The 23909-nt window shown below is 34.2% G+C and overlaps 1 protein-coding gene and 1 long non-coding RNA gene across 2 annotated transcripts in view; one reads left to right on the forward strand and one right to left on the reverse strand.

Annotated features, from left to right (window-relative positions):
• Positions 1-23909, forward strand: part of LOC133613248 (uncharacterized) — a 114243-nt gene that overhangs the window by 45692 nt on the left and 44642 nt on the right. The gene's annotated exons all lie outside the window — the stretch shown is intronic.
• The window catches only part of edar (ectodysplasin A receptor), a 123098-nt gene that overhangs the window by 44147 nt on the left and 55042 nt on the right, over positions 1-23909 (reverse strand). Inside the window, exon 9 of the mRNA XM_061970637.1 lies at positions 16103-16175. Within this exon, the coding sequence (XP_061826621.1) occupies positions 16103-16175 (73 nt within the window). The remainder of the gene's footprint in view (positions 1-16102; positions 16176-23909) is intronic.

The raw sequence follows: 23909 nt of genomic DNA on the forward strand, positions 1-23909 counted from the left end.
CGGGAATTTTTTTTTTATAAGTGTTGAAGTAGAGCACACAATTCCTGAACAGGCTGAATATTTTGAAGTTATAACAGTTTGAATCAGATGAAAAATGTGGGAATTGTGGAACTTTGAAGAATGGGAATTTCCTGGAATTTTGGGAATTTTGGGAAACTGTTACTACAACATTTCTTGACCGATTTAAACACTTTCAACACCAATCAATTCAGCTCATTCAGGACATTCATGCTCCTAATCATTAAAAAAAAAAGAAAATCCCACTTTTCCCAAAATTCCCAAATTTCCAGGAAGTTCCCATTGAAAAGATAGGAAAATGTTTCAAAGTTCCTCAACTCCCACATTTTTTATCCGATTCAAACTGTTCTAACTTCAAAATATTCAGCTTGTTCATCAGTAATTGTCTGCTCCCTTTAAAAATATATTTGTAAAATTCCTGGATTTCCTAGAATTCCCAGTTTTAGGGACATTTTCCCCATTCAAAATGAATTGTCCAGTTTTTTTAACTTCAACAATTCCCACATTTTTCAACCGATTCAAACCATTCCACTTTGAGCACATTCAACTCATCCTGGACATTCAAACAACCATTTTTCCACATTCAACACATTTCCAGGAATTCCTGTTATTTTTTCTAACCTTATTTCCAACCTTTTTTAGTGTGATGACTCCTTTCACATTGTTCAACCCATTTCAACCGTCCCACTGAGAAAAAAATTGTTGCTTTAAAAACTTGAAAAATTCCCGGTTTTCTCTAAATTCCCATAATACAGTTGTTTTAATTGAAAAATGGTTACTAAAACATTTCTTTCTTCCAACAACAACCAATTCATCTCATTTATGCTTTTAATCATTTTCCCAAAAAATCCCAATTGTCCCAAATTTCCAGGAAATTAATGGGACATTTTTCCAAGTTGCACAACTCCCACATTTTTCAACCTATTCAAACCATTCCACCTTCAACACATTCAACTCATCCTGGAAATTTAAACTACCATTTTTCCACGTTCAACAAATTTCCTGGAATTCTTGTTTTTTGTTCTAACCTTATTTCCAACCTTTTTAGTGGGATGACTCCTTTCACATTTTTCCAGCGTTCCACTGTCAAAACATTCCTCATAGTCAGGACAAAAAAACAATTTGGTTTAAGAATTTGAAAAATTCCCGGTTTTCCCGAAATCCCGTAATATCATTTTTCAATTAAAAAACTGTTACTACAACATTTCTTGACCGATTTAAACACTTTCAACACCAACCAATTCAGCTCATTCAGGACATTCATGCTCCTAATCATTAAAAAAAATAAATAAATAAATAAATAAATAAATAAATAAAAAAATTCCGCTTTTCCCAAAATTCTCAAATTTCCAGGAAGTTCCCATTGAAAAGAATGGAACATTTTTCAAAGTTCCTCAACTCCCACATTTTTTATCGGATTCAAACTGTTCCAACTTAAAAATATTCAGCCTGTTCATCAGGAATTTTCTGCTCCCTTTCAACAATTATTTAAAAAAATTCCCGGATTTCCTCGAATTCCCAGTTTTAAGGACATTTTTCCCATTCAAAATGAATTATCCATTTTTCAAACTTCCACAATTCCCACATTTTTCAACCGATTCAAACCATTCCACCTTCAACACATTCAACTCATCCTGGACATTTAAACAACCATTTTTCCACGTTCAACAAATTTCCTGGAATTCTTGTTTTTTGTTCTAACCTTATTTCCAACCGTTTTAGTGGGATGACTCCTTTCACATTTTTCAAGCGTTCCACTGTCAAAACATTCCTCATAGTCAGGACAAAAAAACAATTTGGTTTAAGAACTTGAAAAATTCCCAGTTTTCCCGAAATTCCATAATACCATTTTTCAATTAGAAAACTGTTACTACAACATTTCTTGACCGATTTAAACACTTTCAACACCAACCAATTCAGCTCATTTAGGACATTCATGCACCTAATCATTTAAAATTAAAAATAAAATAAAAAAATCCCGCTTTTCCCAAAATTCTCACATTTCCAGGAAGTTCCCATTGAAAAGAATGGAACATTTTTCAAAGTTCTTCAACTCTCACATTTTCTATCGGATTCAAACTGTTCCAACTTAAAAATATTCAGCCTGTTCATGAGGAATTGTCTGCTCCCTTTCAACAATTATTTAAATAAATTCCCGGATTTCCTCGAATTCCCAGTTTTAAGGACATTTTCCCATTCAAAATGAATGATCAATTTTTCAAACTTCCACAATTCCCACATTTTTCAACCGATTCAAACCATTCAACACATTCAACTCATCCTGGAAATTTAAACAACCATTTTTCCACGTTCAACAAATTTCCAGGAATTCTTGTTTTTTGTTCTAACCTTATTTCCAACCTTTTTAGTGGGATGACTCCTTTCACATTTTTCAAGCGTTCTACTATCAAAACATTCCTCATAGTCAGGACAAAAAAACAATTTGGTTTAAGAAATTGAGAAATTCCCGGTTTTCCCGAAATTCCGTAATACCATTTTTCAATTAAAAATCTGTTACTACAACATTTCTTGACCGATGTAAACACTTTCAACACCAACCAATTCAGCTCATTCAGGACATCCATGCTCCTAATCATTTAAAAAATAAAAATAAATCCCGCTTTTCCCAAAATTCTCAAATTTCCAGGAAGTTCCCATTGAAAAGAATGGAACATTTTTCAAAGTTCTTCAACTCTCACATTTTTTTATCGGATTCAAACTGTTCCAACTTAAAAAATATTCAGCCTGTTCATCAGGAATTGTCTGCTCCCTTTCAACAATTATTTAAAAAAATTCCCAGATTTCCTCGAATTCCCAGTTTTAAGGACATTTTTCCCATTCAAAATGAATTATCCATTTTTCAAACTTCCACAATTCCCACATTTTTCAACCGATTCAAACCATTCAACACATTCAACTCATCCTGGAAATTTAAACAACCATTTTTCCACGTTCAACAAATTTCCAGGAATTCTTGTTTTTTGTTCTAACCTTATTTCCAACCTTTTTAGTGGGATGACTCCTTTCACATTTTTCAAGCGTTCTACTATCAAAACATTCCTCATAGTCAGGACAAAAAAACAATTTGGTTTAAGAAATTGAAAAATTCCCGGTTTTCCCGAAATTCCGTAATACCATTTTTCAATTAAAAATCTGTTACTACAACATTTCTTGACCGATGTAAACACTTTCAACACCAACCAATTCAGCTCATTCAGGACATCCATGCTCCTAATCATTTAAAAAATAAAAATAAATCCCGCTTTTCCCAAAATTCTCAAATTTCCAGGAAGTTCCCATTGAAAAGAATGGAACATTTTTCAAAGTTCTTCAACTCTCACATTTTTTTATCGGATTCAAACTGTTCCAACTTAAAAAATATTCAGCCTGTTCATCAGGAATTGTCTGCTCCCTTTCAACAATTATTTAAAAAAATTCCCAGATTTCCTCGAATTCCCAGTTTTAAGGACATTTTTCCCATTCAAAATGAATTATCCATTTTTCAAACTTCCACAATTCCCACATTTTTCAACCGATTCAAACCATTCAACACATTCAACTCATCCTGGAAATTTAAACAACCATTTTTCCACGTTCAACAAATTTCCAGGAATTCTTGTTTTTTGTTCTAACCTTATTTCCAACCTTTTTAGTGGGATGACTCCTTTCACATTTTTCAAGCGTTCTACTATCAAAACATTCCTCATAGTCAGGACAAAAAAACAATTTGGTTTAAGAAATTGAAAAATTCCCGGTTTTCCCGAAATTCCGTAATACCATTTTTCAATTAAAAATCTGTTACTACAACATTTCTTGACCGATGTAAACACTTTCAACACCAACCAATTCAGCTCATTCAGGACATCCATGCTCCTAATCATTTAAAAAATTAAAAAAAATCCCGCTTTTCCCAAAATTCTCAAATTTCCAGGAAGTTCCCATTGAAAAGAATGGAACATTTTTCAAAGTTCTTCAACTCTCACATTTTTTTATCGGATTCAAACTGTTCCAACATAAAAATATTCAGCCTGTTCATCAGGAATTGTCTGCTCCCTTTCAACAATTATTTTTAAAAATTCCCGGATTTCCTCGAAGTCCCAGTTTTAAGGACATTTTTCCCATTCAAAATGAATGATCCATTTTTCAAACTTCCACAATTCCCACATTTTTCCGCCGATTCAAACCATTCCACCTTCAATACATTCAACTCATCCTGGAAATTTAAACAACTATTTTACCACGTTCAACAAATTTCCTGGAATTCTTGTTTTTTGTTCTAACCTTATTTCCAACCGTTTTAGTGGGATGACTCCTTTCACATTTTTCAAGCGTTCCACTGTCAAAACATTCCTCATAGTCAGGACAAAAAAACTATTTGGTTTAAGAACTTGAAAAATTCCCAGTTTTCCCGAAATTCCGTAATACCATTTTTCAATTAGAAAACTGTTACTACAACATTTCTTGACCGATTTAAACACTTTCAACACCAACCAATTCAGCTCATTTAGGACATTCATGCACCTAATCATTTAAAATTAAAAATAAAATAAAAAAATCCCGCTTTTCCCAAAATTCTCACATTTCCAGGAAGTTCCCATTGAAAAGAATGGAACATTTTTCAAAGTTCTTCAACTCTCACATTTTCTATCGGATTCAAACTGTTCCAACTTAAAAATATTCAGCCTGTTCATGAGGAATTGTCTGCTCCCTTTCAACAATTATTTAAATAAATTCCCGGATTTCCTCGAATTCCCAGTTTTAAGGACATTTTCCCATTCAAAATGAATGATCAATTTTTCAAACTTCCACAATTCCCACATTTTTCAACCGATTCAAACCATTCAACACATTCAACTCATCCTGGAAATTTAAACAACCATTTTTCCACGTTCAACAAATTTCCAGGAATTCTTGTTTTTTGTTCTAACCTTATTTCCAACCTTTTTAGTGGGATGACTCCTTTCACATTTTTCAAGCGTTCTACTATCAAAACATTCCTCATAGTCAGGACAAAAAAACAATTTGGTTTAAGAAATTGAGAAATTCCCGGTTTTCCCGAAATTCCGTAATACCATTTTTCAATTAAAAATCTGTTACTACAACATTTCTTGACCGATGTAAACACTTTCAACACCAACCAATTCAGCTCATTCAGGACATCCATGCTCCTAATCATTTAAAAAATAAAAATAAATCCCGCTTTTCCCAAAATTCTCAAATTTCCAGGAAGTTCCCATTGAAAAGAATGGAACATTTTTCAAAGTTCTTCAACTCTCACATTTTTTTATCGGATTCAAACTGTTCCAACTTAAAAAATATTCAGCCTGTTCATCAGGAATTGTCTGCTCCCTTTCAACAATTATTTAAAAAAATTCCCAGATTTCCTCGAATTCCCAGTTTTAAGGACATTTTTCCCATTCAAAATGAATTATCCATTTTTCAAACTTCCACAATTCCCACATTTTTCAACCGATTCAAACCATTCAACACATTCAACTCATCCTGGAAATTTAAACAACCATTTTTCCACGTTCAACAAATTTCCAGGAATTCTTGTTTTTTGTTCTAACCTTATTTCCAACCTTTTTAGTGGGATGACTCCTTTCACATTTTTCAAGCGTTCTACTATCAAAACATTCCTCATAGTCAGGACAAAAAAACAATTTGGTTTAAGAAATTGAAAAATTCCCGGTTTTCCCGAAATTCCGTAATACCATTTTTCAATTAAAAATCTGTTACTACAACATTTCTTGACCGATGTAAACACTTTCAACACCAACCAATTCAGCTCATTCAGGACATCCATGCTCCTAATCATTTAAAAAATAAAAATAAATCCCGCTTTTCCCAAAATTCTCAAATTTCCAGGAAGTTCCCATTGAAAAGAATGGAACATTTTTCAAAGTTCTTCAACTCTCACATTTTTTTATCGGATTCAAACTGTTCCAACTTAAAAAATATTCAGCCTGTTCATCAGGAATTGTCTGCTCCCTTTCAACAATTATTTTAAAAAATTCCCAGATTTCCTCGAATTCCCAGTTTTAAGGACATTTTTCCCATTCAAAATGAATTATCCATTTTTCAAACTTCCACAATTCCCACATTTTTCAACCGATTCAAACCATTCAACACATTCAACTCATCCTGGAAATTTAAACAACCATTTTTCCACGTTCAACAAATTTCCAGGAATTCTTGTTTTTTGTTCTAACCTTATTTCCAACCTTTTTAGTGGGATGACTCCTTTCACATTTTTCAAGCGTTCTACTATCAAAACATTCCTCATAGTCAGGACAAAAAAACAATTTGGTTTAAGAAATTGAAAAATTCCCGGTTTTCCCGAAATTCCGTAATACCATTTTTCAATTAAAAATCTGTTACTACAACATTTCTTGACCGATGTAAACACTTTCAACACCAACCAATTCAGCTCATTCAGGACATCCATGCTCCTAATCATTTAAAAAATTAAAAAAAATCCCGCTTTTCCCAAAATTCTCAAATTTCCAGGAAGTTCCCATTGAAAAGAATGGAACATTTTTCAAAGTTCTTCAACTCTCACATTTTTTTATCGGATTCAAACTGTTCCAACATAAAAATATTCAGCCTGTTCATCAGGAATTGTCTGCTCCCTTTCAACAATTATTTTTAAAAATTCCCGGATTTCCTCGAAGTCCCAGTTTTAAGGACATTTTTCCCATTCAAAATGAATGATCCATTTTTCAAACTTCCACAATTCCCACATTTTTCCGCCGATTCAAACCATTCCACCTTCAATACATTCAACTCATCCTGGAAATTTAAACAACTATTTTACCACGTTCAACAAATTTCCTGGAATTCTTGTTTTTTGTTCTAACCTTATTTCCAACCGTTTTAGTGGGATGACTCCTTTCACATTTTTCAAGCGTTCCACTGTCAAAACATTCCTCATAGTCAGGACAAAAAAACTATTTGGTTTAAGAACTTGAAAAATTCCCAGTTTTCCCGAAATTCCGTAATACCATTTTTCAATTAGAAAACTGTTACTACAACATTTCTTGACCGATTTAAACACTTTCAACACCAACCAATTCAGCTCATTTAGGACATTCATGCACCTAATCATTTAAAATTAAAAATTAAAAAAAAAAAATCCCGCTTTTCCCAAAATTCTCACATTTCCAGGAAGTTCCCATTGAAAAGAATGGAAAATTTTTCAAAGTTCTTCAACTCTCACATTTTCTATCGGATTCAAACTGTTCCAACTTAAAAATATTCAGCCTGTTCATGAGGAATTGTCTGCTCCCTTTCAACAATTATTTAAATAAATTCCCGGATTTCCTCGAATTCCCAGTTTTAAGGACTTTTTCCCATTCAAAATGAATGATCAATTTTTCAAACTTCCACAATTCCCACATTTTTCAACCGATTCAAACCATTCAACACATTCAACTCATCCTGGAAATTTAAACAACCATTTTTCCACGTTCAACAAATTTCCAGGAATTCTTGTTTTTTGTTCTAACCTTATTTCCAACCTTTTTAGTGGGATGACTCCTTTCACATTTTTCAAGCGTTCTACTATCAAAACATTCCTCATAGTCAGGACAAAAAAACAATTTGGTTTAAGAAATTGAAAAATTCCCGGTTTTCCCGAAATTCCGTAATACCATTTTTCAATTAAAAATCTGTTACTACAACATTTCTTGACCGATGTAAACACTTTCAACACCAACCAATTCAGCTCATTCAGGACATCCATGCTCCTAATCATTTAAAAAATAAAAATAAATCCCGCTTTTCCCAAAATTCTCAAATTTCCAGGAAGTTCCCATTGAAAAGAATGGAACATTTTTCAAAGTTCTTCAACTCTCACATTTTTTTATCGGATTCAAACTGTTCCAACTTAAAAAATATTCAGCCTGTTCATCAGGAATTGTCTGCTCCCTTTCAACAATTATTTAAAAAAATTCCCAGATTTCCTCGAATTCCCAGTTTTAAGGACATTTTTCCCATTCAAAATGAATTATCCATTTTTCAAACTTCCACAATTCCCACATTTTTCAACCGATTCAAACCATTCAACACATTCAACTCATCCTGGAAATTTAAACAACCATTTTTCCACGTTCAACAAATTTCCAGGAATTCTTGTTTTTTGTTCTAACCTTATTTCCAACCTTTTTAGTGGGATGACTCCTTTCACATTTTTCAAGCGTTCTACTATCAAAACATTCCTCATAGTCAGGACAAAAAAACAATTTGGTTTAAGAAATTGAAAAATTCCCGGTTTTCCCGAAATTCCGTAATACCATTTTTCAATTAAAAATCTGTTACTACAACATTTCTTGACCGATGTAAACACTTTCAACACCAACCAATTCAGCTCATTCAGGACATCCATGCTCCTAATCATTTAAAAAAATAAAAATAAATCCCGCTTTTCCCAAAATTCTCAAATTTCCAGGAAGTTCCCATTGAAAAGAATGGAACATTTTTCAAAGTTCTTCAACTCTCACATTTTTTTATCGGATTCAAACTGTTCCAACTTAAAAAATATTCAGCCTGTTCATCAGGAATTGTCTGCTCCCTTTCAACAATTATTTAAAAAAATTCCCAGATTTCCTCGAATTCCCAGTTTTAAGGACATTTTTCCCATTCAAAATGAATTATCCATTTTTCAAACTTCCACAATTCCCACATTTTTCAACCGATTCAAACCATTCCACCTTCAACACATTCAACTCATCCTGGACATTTAAACAACCATTTTTCCACGTTCAACAAATTTCCTGGAATTCTTGTTTTTTGTTCTAACCTTATTTCCAACCGTTTTAGTGGGATGACTCCTTTCACATTTTTCAAGCGTTCCACTGTCAAAACATTCCTCATAGTCAGGACAAAAAAACAATTTGGTTTAAGAACTTGAAAAATTCCCAGTTTTCCCGAAATTCCATAATACCATTTTTCAATTAGAAAACTGTTACTACAACATTTCTTGACCGATTTAAACACTTTCAACACCAACCAATTCAGCTCATTTAGGACATTCATGCACCTAATCATTTAAAATTAAAAATAAAATAAAAAAATCCCGCTTTTCCCAAAATTCTCACATTTCCAGGAAGTTCCCATTGAAAAGAATGGAACATTTTTCAAAGTTCTTCAACTCTCACATTTTCTATCGGATTCAAACTGTTCCAACTTAAAAATATTCAGCCTGTTCATGAGGAATTGTCTGCTCCCTTTCAACAATTATTTAAATAAATTCCCGGATTTCCTCGAATTCCCAGTTTTAAGGACATTTTCCCATTCAAAATGAATGATCAATTTTTCAAACTTCCACAATTCCCACATTTTTCAACCGATTCAAACCATTCAACACATTCAACTCATCCTGGAAATTTAAACAACCATTTTTCCACGTTCAACAAATTTCCAGGAATTCTTGTTTTTTGTTCTAACCTTATTTCCAACCTTTTTAGTGGGATGACTCCTTTCACATTTTTCAAGCGTTCTACTATCAAAACATTCCTCATAGTCAGGACAAAAAAACAATTTGGTTTAAGAAATTGAGAAATTCCCGGTTTTCCCGAAATTCCGTAATACCATTTTTCAATTAAAAATCTGTTACTACAACATTTCTTGACCGATGTAAACACTTTCAACACCAACCAATTCAGCTCATTCAGGACATCCATGCTCCTAATCATTTAAAAAATAAAAATAAATCCCGCTTTTCCCAAAATTCTCAAATTTCCAGGAAGTTCCCATTGAAAAGAATGGAACATTTTTCAAAGTTCTTCAACTCTCACATTTTTTTATCGGATTCAAACTGTTCCAACTTAAAAAATATTCAGCCTGTTCATCAGGAATTGTCTGCTCCCTTTCAACAATTATTTAAAAAAATTCCCAGATTTCCTCGAATTCCCAGTTTTAAGGACATTTTTCCCATTCAAAATGAATTATCCATTTTTCAAACTTCCACAATTCCCACATTTTTCAACCGATTCAAACCATTCAACACATTCAACTCATCCTGGAAATTTAAACAACCATTTTTCCACGTTCAACAAATTTCCAGGAATTCTTGTTTTTTGTTCTAACCTTATTTCCAACCTTTTTAGTGGGATGACTCCTTTCACATTTTTCAAGCGTTCTACTATCAAAACATTCCTCATAGTCAGGACAAAAAAACAATTTGGTTTAAGAAATTGAAAAATTCCCGGTTTTCCCGAAATTCCGTAATACCATTTTTCAATTAAAAATCTGTTACTACAACATTTCTTGACCGATGTAAACACTTTCAACACCAACCAATTCAGCTCATTCAGGACATCCATGCTCCTAATCATTTAAAAAATAAAAATAAATCCCGCTTTTCCCAAAATTCTCAAATTTCCAGGAAGTTCCCATTGAAAAGAATGGAACATTTTTCAAAGTTCTTCAACTCTCACATTTTTTTATCGGATTCAAACTGTTCCAACTTAAAAAATATTCAGCCTGTTCATCAGGAATTGTCTGCTCCCTTTCAACAATTATTTAAAAAAATTCCCAGATTTCCTCGAATTCCCAGTTTTAAGGACATTTTTCCCATTCAAAATGAATTATCCATTTTTCAAACTTCCACAATTCCCACATTTTTCAACCGATTCAAACCATTCAACACATTCAACTCATCCTGGAAATTTAAACAACCATTTTTCCACGTTCAACAAATTTCCAGGAATTCTTGTTTTTTGTTCTAACCTTATTTCCAACCTTTTTAGTGGGATGACTCCTTTCACATTTTTCAAGCGTTCTACTATCAAAACATTCCTCATAGTCAGGACAAAAAAACAATTTGGTTTAAGAAATTGAAAAATTCCCGGTTTTCCCGAAATTCCGTAATACCATTTTTCAATTAAAAATCTGTTACTACAACATTTCTTGACCGATGTAAACACTTTCAACACCAACCAATTCAGCTCATTCAGGACATCCATGCTCCTAATCATTTAAAAAATTAAAAAAAATCCCGCTTTTCCCAAAATTCTCAAATTTCCAGGAAGTTCCCATTGAAAAGAATGGAACATTTTTCAAAGTTCTTCAACTCTCACATTTTTTTATCGGATTCAAACTGTTCCAACATAAAAATATTCAGCCTGTTCATCAGGAATTGTCTGCTCCCTTTCAACAATTATTTAAAAAAATTCCCGGATTTCCTCGAAGTCCCAGTTTTAAGGACATTTTTCCCATTCAAAATGAATGATCCATTTTTCAAACTTCCACAATTCCCACATTTTTCCGCCGATTCAAACCATTCCACCTTCAATACATTCAACTCATCCTGGAAATTTAAACAACTATTTTACCACGTTCAACAAATTTCCTGGAATTCTTGTTTTTTGTTCTAACCTTATTTCCAACCGTTTTAGTGGGATGACTCCTTTCACATTTTTCAAGCGTTCCACTGTCAAAACATTCCTCATAGTCAGGACAAAAAAACTATTTGGTTTAAGAACTTGAAAAATTCCCAGTTTTCCCGAAATTCCGTAATACCATTTTTCAATTAGAAAACTGTTACTACAACATTTCTTGACCGATTTAAACACTTTCAACACCAACCAATTCAGCTCATTTAGGACATTCATGCACCTAATCATTTAAAATTAAAAATAAAATAAAAAAATCCCGCTTTTCCCAAAATTCTCACATTTCCAGGAAGTTCCCATTGAAAAGAATGGAACATTTTTCAAAGTTCTTCAACTCTCACATTTTCTATCGGATTCAAACTGTTCCAACTTAAAAATATTCAGCCTGTTCATGAGGAATTGTCTGCTCCCTTTCAACAATTATTTAAATAAATTCCCGGATTTCCTCGAATTCCCAGTTTTAAGGACATTTTCCCATTCAAAATGAATGATCAATTTTTCAAACTTCCACAATTCCCACATTTTTCAACCGATTCAAACCATTCAACACATTCAACTCATCCTGGAAATTTAAACAACCATTTTTCCACGTTCAACAAATTTCCAGGAATTCTTGTTTTTTGTTCTAACCTTATTTCCAACCTTTTTAGTGGGATGACTCCTTTCACATTTTTCAAGCGTTCTACTATCAAAACATTCCTCATAGTCAGGACAAAAAAACAATTTGGTTTAAGAAATTGAGAAATTCCCGGTTTTCCCGAAATTCCGTAATACCATTTTTCAATTAAAAATCTGTTACTACAACATTTCTTGACCGATGTAAACACTTTCAACACCAACCAATTCAGCTCATTCAGGACATCCATGCTCCTAATCATTTAAAAAATAAAAATAAATCCCGCTTTTCCCAAAATTCTCAAATTTCCAGGAAGTTCCCATTGAAAAGAATGGAACATTTTTCAAAGTTCTTCAACTCTCACATTTTTTTATCGGATTCAAACTGTTCCAACTTAAAAAATATTCAGCCTGTTCATCAGGAATTGTCTGCTCCCTTTCAACAATTATTTAAAAAAATTCCCAGATTTCCTCGAATTCCCAGTTTTAAGGACATTTTTCCCATTCAAAATGAATTATCCATTTTTCAAACTTCCACAATTCCCACATTTTTCAACCGATTCAAACCATTCAACACATTCAACTCATCCTGGAAATTTAAACAACCATTTTTCCACGTTCAACAAATTTCCAGGAATTCTTGTTTTTTGTTCTAACCTTATTTCCAACCTTTTTAGTGGGATGACTCCTTTCACATTTTTCAAGCGTTCTACTATCAAAACATTCCTCATAGTCAGGACAAAAAAACAATTTGGTTTAAGAAATTGAAAAATTCCCGGTTTTCCCGAAATTCCGTAATACCATTTTTCAATTAAAAATCTGTTACTACAACATTTCTTGACCGATGTAAACACTTTCAACACCAACCAATTCAGCTCATTCAGGACATCCATGCTCCTAATCATTTAAAAAATAAAAATAAATCCCGCTTTTCCCAAAATTCTCAAATTTCCAGGAAGTTCCCATTGAAAAGAATGGAACATTTTTCAAAGTTCTTCAACTCTCACATTTTTTTATCGGATTCAAACTGTTCCAACTTAAAAAATATTCAGCCTGTTCATCAGGAATTGTCTGCTCCCTTTCAACAATTATTTAAAAAAATTCCCAGATTTCCTCGAATTCCCAGTTTTAAGGACATTTTTCCCATTCAAAATGAATTATCCATTTTTCAAACTTCCACAATTCCCACATTTTTCAACCGATTCAAACCATTCAACACATTCAACTCATCCTGGAAATTTAAACAACCATTTTTCCACGTTCAACAAATTTCCAGGAATTCTTGTTTTTTGTTCTAACCTTATTTCCAACCTTTTTAGTGGGATGACTCCTTTCACATTTTTCAAGCGTTCTACTATCAAAACATTCCTCATAGTCAGGACAAAAAAACAATTTGGTTTAAGAAATTGAAAAATTCCCGGTTTTCCCGAAATTCCGTAATACCATTTTTCAATTAAAAATCTGTTACTACAACATTTCTTGACCGATGTAAACACTTTCAACACCAACCAATTCAGCTCATTCAGGACATCCATGCTCCTAATCATTTAAAAAATAAAAATAAATCCCGCTTTTCCCAAAATTCTCAAATTTCCAGGAAGTTCCCATTGAAAAGAATGGAACATTTTTCAAAGTTCTTCAACTCTCACATTTTTTTATCGGATTCAAACTGTTCCAACTTAAAAAATATTCAGCCTGTTCATCAGGAATTGTCTGCTCCCTTTCAACAATTATTTAAAAAAATTCCCAGATTTCCTCGAATTCCTAGTTTTAAGGACATTTTTCCCATTCAAAATGAATTATCCATTTTTCAAACTTCCACAATTCCCACATTTTCAGCCGATTCAAACCATTCCACCTTCAACACATTCAACTCATCCTGGAAATTTAAACAACAATTTTACCACGTTCAACAAATTTCCTGGAATTCTTGTTTTTTGTTCTAACCTTATTTCCAACCTTTTTAATGTGATGACTCCTTTCACATTTTTCAAGCGTTCCACTGTCAAAACATTCCTCTTAGTCAGGACAAAAAAACAAGTTGGTTTAAGAACTTGAAAAATTCCCGGTTTTCCCTGAAATTCCGTAAAATCATTTTTCAATTAAAAATCTGTTACTACAACATTTCTTGACAGATTTAAACACTTTCAACACCAACCAATTCAGCTCATTCAGGAAATTCATGCTCCTAATCATTTAAAAAAAAAAAAAAAAAAAAAAAAAAAATCCTGCTTTTCCCAAAATTCTCAAATTTCCAGAAAGTTCCCATTGAAAAGAATGGAAAATGTTTCAAAGTTCCTCAACTCCCACATTTTTTATCGGATTCAAACTGTTCCAACTTAAAAATATTCAGCCTGTTCATGAGGAATTGTCTGCTCCCTTTCAACAATTATTTTAATAAATTCCCGGATTTCCTCGAATTCCCAGTTTTAAGGACATTTTCCCATTCAAAATGAATGATCAATTTTTCAAACTTCCACAATTCCCACATTTTTCAACCGATTCAAACCATTCAACACATTCAACTCATCCTGGAAATTTAAACAACCATTTTTCCACGTTCAACAAATTTCCAGGAATTCTTGTTTTTTGTTCTAACCTTATTTCCAACCTTTTTAGTGGGATGACTCCTTTCACATTTTTCAAGCGTTCCACTGTCAAAACATTCCTCATAGCCAGGACAAAAAAACAATTTGGTTTAAGAAATTGAGAAATTCCCGGTTTTCCCGAAATTCCGTAATATCAATTTTCAATTAAAAATCTGTTACTACAACCTTTCTTGACCGATTCAAGCAATCCCAAACCAACCAATTCAACTCATTCAGGACATTTATGCTCTTAATCATTTCCCAAAAAAATCCCGCTTCTCCCAAAATTCCCAAATTTCCAGGAAGTTCCCATTGAAATGAATAGGACATTTTTCAAAGTTCCACAACTCCCACATTTTTTATCTGATTCAAACTGTTCCAACATAAAAATATCCAGCCTGTTCATCAGGAATTGTCTGCTCCCTTTCAACAATTATTTTTAAAAAATTCCCGGATTTCCTCAAATTCCCAGTTTTAAGGACATTTTTCCCATTCAAAATGAATTATCCATTTTTCAAACTTCCACAATTCCCACATTTTTCAACCGTTTAAAACCATTCAACACATTCAACTCATCCTGGAAATTTAAACAACCATTTTACCCAATCAACGAATTTCCTGGAATTCTTGTTTTTTGTTTTAACCTTACTTCCAACCTTTTTAATGTGATGACTCCGTTCACATTTGTCAACCGTTCCACTGTCAAAACATTCCTCTTAGTCAGGACAAAAAAACAAGTTGGTTTAAGAACTTGAAAAATTCCCGGTTTTCCCGAAATTCCGTAATATCAATTTTCAATTAAAAATCTGTTACTACATTTCTTGACCGATTCAAGCAATTCCAAACCAACCAATTCAGCTCATTCAGGACATTCATGCTCTTAATCATTTCCCAAAAAAATCCCGCTTCTCCCAAAATTCCCAAATTTCCAGGAAGTTCCCATTGAAATGAATAGGACATTTTTCAAAGTTCCACAACTCCCACATTTTTTATCTGATTCAAACTATTCCAACTTTAAAATGTTCAGCCTGTTCAGGAATGGTGTGCTCCCTTTCCACAATTATTTAAAAAATTCCCGGATTTCCTAGAATTCCAAGTTTTAGGGACATTTTCCACATTCAGGAATGGGAATCAGATGGAGTCGTGAGGCGTTCAAAGAATCACAGGCCGAGTAAACAGCGTAGATTTCCAGAAGATAAATACTTTTGGTGTGGGTTTCATTTGCAATCCAAAGGGGACAAACTAAGGAAATTTAAGAACGTGACTGTGGAGCAAAATGTACGCCATCTGTTTTCTACCGTTTGTCCCTTTTGGGGTTGCAGAGCGTTTGATATATTATCTCCACCACAAGGAGGTGTGTTAGGCTTAGACTTAGACAAACTGTATTGATACACAAGGGAAATTTGTCGAGCCATCATCGGACATATTATTTCTTCACTTCATTAAAAAATGTCAGACTGGTGGTGAACAACAATCATCTCTCACCTTTTCACTGCCATTGGAGGCGGAGCCTTGTGTTTGTCGAAGGCATCTTTTTCCGAGTAGATGGCCACTTTATCTGCAAGACGGAACAGGAAGACATCTTTATTTTTGTAATTGTGGGTTAAAAATGGTGAATTAGACCGCACAAAGTGTTCATGATGTACGTCAGCTGCACAATATCACCTTCAAGCACTTCTTGCTGAGTCGGCATTTATTAAGAAACAACATCAGGCACCGATTGCTACTTTGTTACCGGTTTGGTTTCCCGTAGTAACCAAACCTTGGTACTCATCCGTAGATGCAATGCAAAATTGTATGAATCTATTTTCCTGCCAAGATGTCATTAATAAGGAATCTCCAACTTGTTTGTAAACAACATGGGTCATTCATGTTAATGACCATGAAGTAGCCAAAGCACAGCATTTTTATATATGCCCCAATCCAAACACCTCTCTCACTCGGGACGCAGAAAAACCAACACAGAAAGTCAACACACGTAACACAACTTGCCCACTGATCTTTGTGGATATAATAAAAATGTCCAAGCACAAAACATAATTCAAAAATACACGCATTTAAAATACCCCGCACTGCATGATGGGAATAATGCTAAACACTCTCTCGACATTACATGTAATTTCTGATTGTTTACAAAACTTTAAGGAGGTCGTCACGGAAGTAAACAAACTTTCACATACTCTCAAAATCAAATTATATTAATTATTAATTATGTATCCATTATATTAATATAATATGTACACACACACACATATATACTGTATGTATATATATATATATATATATATATATATATATATATCCATCCATCCATCCATTTTCTACCGCTTATTCCCTTGGGGTCGCGGGGGGCGCTGGAGCCTATCTCAGCTACAATCGGGCGAAAGGCGGGGTACACCCTGGACAAGTCGCCACCTCATCGCAGGGCTATATATATATATATATATATATATATATATATATATATATGTATATATATATGTGTGTGTGTGTGTGTGTGTGTGTGTGTGTGTGTGTGTGTGTGTGTGTGTGTGTGTGTGTGTGTGTGTGTGTGTGTGTGTGTGTGTGTGTGTGTGTGCGTGCGTGCGTGTGTGTATATGTATATATATATACATGTGTGTGTGTATATATATATATATATATATATATATCTATCTCAGAATCGTTTTATTGCCATTGTTTGAGAATGGGTTCACAAACTAAGAATTTTTCTTGTTGCAATCGTGCAACATAAAACACATATAACACAGATTTGGTAATAACAAAATATATATATACACACACACACACACACACAAAAACACAACACACACACATATATATATATATATATATATATATATATATATATATATATATATATATATATATATATATATATATATATATATATATATATATATACATATATATATATATATATATATATATATATTTACACGCACACATATATAAAAATATTAATGTGTGGGTGTGTTTTTATATATATGTGTATATATATATATATATATATACACATATATACTGTGTATATACACACACACACACATATGTTTATATGTGAGTGTGTATATATATATATATATATATATATATATATATATATATATATATATATACACATGTGTGTGTGTGTGTGTATATATATATATATATATATATATATATATATATATATATATATATATATATATATATATATATATATATATATATATATATATATATATATGTGTGTGAGTGTGTGAGTGAGTGAGTGAGTGAGTGTAGCTATATATATATTTATGTATATTGATGTGTTAATTTAAATGCAGTCGGCTTTCGGCCCCCGGCCAATGTGGCCCCTAAGTCGAAAAGTTTAGGCACCCCTGTGTTTGAGGAATATTTTCTTTCCTTTTGGCAGAATACCAACACATTAGAACTGGTCTTCATTTTATTTTATTTTTATTTTTTTTACATAAAAATAACTATCCGGCATTCTGCTAGAAAAAGATGAATGCACCCTGACTTTTTTATGCACTCTCACACACATAAATATATGTATATATATATATGTATTCATCATGTTATGAGGTACAGGCCAGAGGAGAGACAGAGTGAGGTTTAAGTTTCAGTTTCAATTCGTAGCGACCCAGGCGGGCAAGACTCTCTGGTCTTTCTATTGTTTGTACCTCCTCTTATTTTGCAGAATACACACTTCAGTTTCGACAGACTCGGGACTAAAGACTCTGGGAGAGTCCTGATAGAACCTTGGATTTAGGATCAAGAAGACAATTACAGTGACCGACTGTCAGCATTGCGGTGAACTCACTTGTGGGTCCACGTCGCCTTCTGGACCGAGGCATCGAACGCGGTTCCAAATGGAATTAGTCAGGGTTGCGGTGACTGGATTGGCTCAGACTGTATCTATTAAAGTCGTCCCCAAACATAAACACACAAAATAACCCTGTCAACATGTTTTCTACCGAGCTGCCATGCTCCGGCTGAGTATGTGATGAAGTATCGTTCTGTATCAGCCACACAATCAAAGGTTCATGTGGGGAACGTCAGAGAAACTGAACAGAGCATCATTGTCAGCAGAAAATGCTGCCTGAAGGGACGTCTGACTTGATCTGGGCCGCGTTCACATTCCACCAGGATGTACTCATCTCAGAGCCCACACACACACACACACACACACACACACACAATCACTTAGGCATCTTCAGAATGGATCTGACTATCATTTTAAAAGGTTTCCCTTTAGGGGACCTGTTTTTTTGTCCCCATACCGTCAGAGGTCCCCTAAAGGTGACTGTGTAAACAGAGCCATGTCCCCATTAAGTCAGCATTGCCAGAACACACACACACACACACACACACACACACACACACACTGAATACCGCAGTATGAAACGTAACATTGTGTACACGTTCACGAGTGATAGAATAAGTCAGTGCGGCACACAAGTAAAATTAAATTAAAAAAAACTAAAAAAAACTATGAGATACAGTAAAGCAGAGTTTCTTGACCATAGGGCCGGGACCCGGCTTGGGGACGGCCAGATAAATACGCGTTTCTCAGCTGTGGTCCGCATGGTACTCAGTCGCAATGCACTTTTCCACCACTCGTGGCAGTAATGACGGCATCATTATGGAACTAAAGTCATGGAGAAGTGTCTTAAGCGCAAAAATTACGACTACAGCGGTGAAGCAATGTTTTCATTTGCACTTACATGTTATTGATAGTTCATTTAAGATCAATCAATCAATCAATGTTTATTTATATAGCTCTAAATCACAAGTGTCTCAAAGGGCTGCACAAGCCACAACGACATCCTCGGTACAGAGCCCACATAAGGGCAAGGAAAAACTCACCCCAGTGGGACGTCGATGTGAATGACTCTGAGAAACCTTGGAGAGGACCGCATATGTGGGTAACCGCCCCCCCCCTCTAGGGGAGACCGAAAGCAATGGATGTCGAGTGGGTCTGACATAATATTGTGAGAGTCCAGTCCATAGTGGATCCAACATAATTAAGAAACATATTTATTATTGTTAATTTAATTAGAATTGTACATATATTTTATTCGTATTTATTTTTGTAATCCGCCTGATTAAACACACCTGCCTTCGATTGGTGATCAGTACACTCACCTGCCTCTGATCACTAATCAAAGCGCTTTATATGCCATTGCTAGCCGCATGCTAATGTTTTTTTTTCTTCTGCATCCTACTTTTGGTTTCCTGTGCACTCCCTGCTGCACTATATTTTTTGGACATTTAATTCTATTTCTACCTGCGTGTTGTCTCTTGATTCTGCATCTCGGGGTAACGGCTACACCGCAACTATGCGGCACCGTGACAACCTCATACCAGGGATGTTTCCAGGCTGTTAGAGTGAAGCAATCAGAATAGTAGCTTCTGTTTTGCAAAGTCCTCTGTAGGTCAGCGGCTGTAGAACTGGGATGAACGGTCAGCAACCAACAATATGTCCTGTTCCTCCCTGTGTTAAAGGGTGTACCTCAGGGTTCCATATTAGGTCCGTTGTTGTTTCCCATCTATGTAAATTATTATCATCTGTGTGGGATGCTGTGTCACATCTTAAAGCAGATGAGCAGGTCACATATTGTTCGTCCCCCACTGTGGCGCAAACCTTTGAGCTCCCGCAGTCTGCTTTTGATGTTGTTCAGTGCCATTTGCTATTTTCAAATAGCAAATGACCTGCATGGAACATTCCAAAAATATCAACTGCTCATAAGGTTGAACTTGAAATGGTCACAAGTACTTTGGGATTGTTATTGACGAGGACTTGTCTTTTAAATCTCACTTAGTAAAACGTGTCTAAACTTAAAATAATTTTCATGACAAACAAGTCCTGTTTTTCCCTATAAGTTTGGAAACGCTTGATTATGTCCACTTTTCGGCTTTTGCTAGATTATGGAGACTCCTCCCCTGTTGTGGCGCAAACCTTTGAGCTCCCGCAGTCTGCTTTTGATGTTGTTCAGTGCCAGCTGACTCGGCTGAAACGAGTACTAAATGCAGATAAATTTAAGGTGGTGTTGTTTTCAAATGGCAAATGACTGGCATGGAACGTTCCAAAAATATCAACTGCTCATAAGGTTGAACTTGATATGTTCACGACATTTAAGTACTTGGGGATTGTTGTTGACGAGAACTTGTCTTTTAAATCTCACTTAGTAAAACTTGTCAAAACTTAAAATATTTTTCTTGAGAAACAAATCCTGTTTTTCCCTATAAGTTTGGAAACGCTTGATTTCGTTCCACTTTTAGGCTTTTGCTAGATTATGGAGACTCCTCCCCTGTTGTGGCGCAAACCTTTGAGCTCCCGCAGTCTGCTTTTGATGTTGTTCAGTGCCAGTTGACTCGGCTCAAACGAGTACTAAATGCAGATAAATTTAAGGTGGTGTTGTTTTCAAATGGCAAACGACCGCCAGTGAACATTCCAAAAAATATCAACTGCTGGTAAGGTTGAACTTGAAATGGTCACATTTAAGTACTTGGAGATTGTTATTGACGAGAACTTGTCCTTTAAATCTCACTTAGTAAAACTTGTCAAAACTTAAAATATTTTTCTTGAGAAACAAATCCTGTTTTTCCCTATAAGTTTGGAAACGCTTGATTTCGTTCCACTTTTAGGCTTTTGCTAGATTATGGAGACGTGTCCCCTGTTGTGGTACAAACCTTTGAGCTCCCGCAGTCTGCTTTTGATGTTGTTCAGTGCCAGTTGACTCGGCTGAAACGAGTACTAAATGCAGATAAATCTAAGGTGGTGTTATTTTCAAATGGCAAACGACCGGCATGGAACGTTCCAAAAATATCAACTGCTCATAAGGTTGAACTTGAAATGGTCACGACATTTAAGTACTTGGGGATTGTTATTGACGAGAACTTGTCTTTTAAATCTCACTTAGTAAAACTTCTCAAAACTTAAAATAATTTTTTTGAGAAAAAGTCCTGTTTTTCCCGATAAGTTTGGAAACGCTTGATTCTGTCCACTTTTAGGCTTGTTGTGGCGCAAACCTTTGAGCTCCCGCAGTCTGCTTTTGATGTTGTTCAGTGCCAGTTGACTCAGCTCAGACTAGTGTTTAATGCAGAGAAATCTAAGGTGGTGTTATTTTCAAATAGCATTCCTGACATTTAAGTACTTGGGGATTGTTGTTGAGAACTTATCTTTTAAATCACACTTAGTAAAACTTCTCTAAACTTAAATTTAGCTCGCTAGTGTTACCATATCTGAGTTATTGTGCAGAAATATGGGGAAATAACTACAAATGTGCGCTACATTCGCTAACCGTGTTACAAAAAAGATCAGTTAGAATAATACATAATGTTGGATATAGAGAACACACAAACCCTTTATTTATTAAGTCAGAAATATTAAAGTTTGGTGATTTGGTAAAATTGCAAACAGCTAAAATGATGTACAAAGCAAACTATAACCTGCTACCAAAGAATGTACAACAATTCTTCTCAACTAAAGAGGAGAAATATAACCTTAGAGGAAAAAAATAATTTAAAGCATTTATATGCACGTACAACACTTAGAACTTTTAGCATATCAGTATGTGGAATTAAATTATGGAATGGATTAAGTAAAGAAGTTAAAAATTGTACTGATATGATCCAGTTTAAGAGGTTGTTCAAAATAATAGTGCTTACAGAGTACAAAAAAGAAGAATTATGAGAAATACTTTCAACCTTATTGAAAATAAGATATTCTTCATCTCAGTATGTTAATAATGACTGAATCAATTAATTCATTACATATTACAAAACTGTTGTATACTAATTCATAGATGTTATTTTATTATATAAAAAGGTCAGTAAATGATTCTATATATTTGTAAACGCTTGAAGTGGGAAAGGGGTAGGATTAAATAAGCTTTGCTTCTTCCTACTCCTTTTCGGGCATGATGTAAAATGAAATGATATGAAATTGTGTGATGTATTATGATGTAAGTGTGTTCATGTTCCAAATAAACTAAAAGAAAGAAAGAAAGAAATTTAAATTGGGGTCAGGAAATACTTGATTCTGTCCACTTTTATGGAGACTTGCTTTTTAGGAATGCACCTTCCTCTTATCAGGAAAAAACTGGATCGTGTATATCACCGTGCCTTAGGTTTTATTACTGCTTGTGGCAACCTTGTCCACCATTGCACTTTATATGCAACACCAAACTGTCTATCTTTATCAGTACGCAGGTTTTTCTCAATGGATGTTTGTTATCCCTTCTTGGTGTGGTTCCCCCTTATGTATCTTCTTGTATGCGTAGAGACTCCGGTCGCTACAGTTTAGAATCCTTAGAATGTTGGTTTGGTTAAAAAAAAGCCATCAGATTTGATGCTCCATGGTCATGGGATGAATTACAAAAAGATCTGAGGTTACCTGAACGCATCACTTTGGGGGAATTTCAGGCAATTGTAAACGATCCAGAAACGGTTTCTATTGGATATTGTACTTGTTTTTAAGTTGTGATTATTAAATCATTTTATTTTTTTACTTATAGCATGTTTTTATGTTTATGTTGTAAATAATGTGTGCTTTTAACTGTATTGTGTGACTGTTCCTGTTTGTTGTTGTTCTCTTGAAGAAGAGATTAGTTTTGTTTTATTTACCAGGTAAAATCAAGTAAAATGAAAATGATCAAGGTATACAAAGTTCAGTCGTGGGTTCACGTATCACCTGTGCCGCACATCAAATATATATTTTTGTTGTTGTGCGTGATTCGGTTGATAAACTAACAAACAGTGCCTGGTGGAGGTAATTTTGAAGAAAACCTGAATGTTGCAAGGCCCATATCTTTCCTAAAAATGTGTTTGCTGGGATGAAAGTCACGTGGACTTGATGGGATGACTTTTGTAAACAAACCCACCTGTGTGTGAATCTATAATTTACAAAAGATTGAAGTTCTGATTACAGTCTGCGATCAACATGTTGCTACAGGCGTCCTTTTGCTGTTTTATTGACTTGCTATTTTCCACTCGGTCTTTATACTTTTTGAAATGCTTTACAGGAAACTTATGAAAAGCTGCTAGCAGTTAATATTTTGCAGAGACAAATACAAATCAGATGGCGTGAAAAGACAGTCGTACTTTGATTATTTGGTCTTGAAATGTCGTAATCGTTCTAGTACTTGTAAATAACATCAGTATGACATAAGTACTAAAACGTCAATTGTTGTCAAATTAAACGTTTCCATGTGACAAAATGTTTATTTTATGCAAATGTTTGACATCTGAGGTAAAACTGAAGCCAAAATGAAAAATTAAGAGTTATAATAAAAGAAAT

Source organism: Nerophis lumbriciformis, linkage group LG13 (genome assembly GCF_033978685.3).
Source record: "Nerophis lumbriciformis linkage group LG13, RoL_Nlum_v2.1, whole genome shotgun sequence".
NCBI classification, from domain to species: Eukaryota; Metazoa; Chordata; class Actinopteri; order Syngnathiformes; family Syngnathidae; genus Nerophis; species Nerophis lumbriciformis.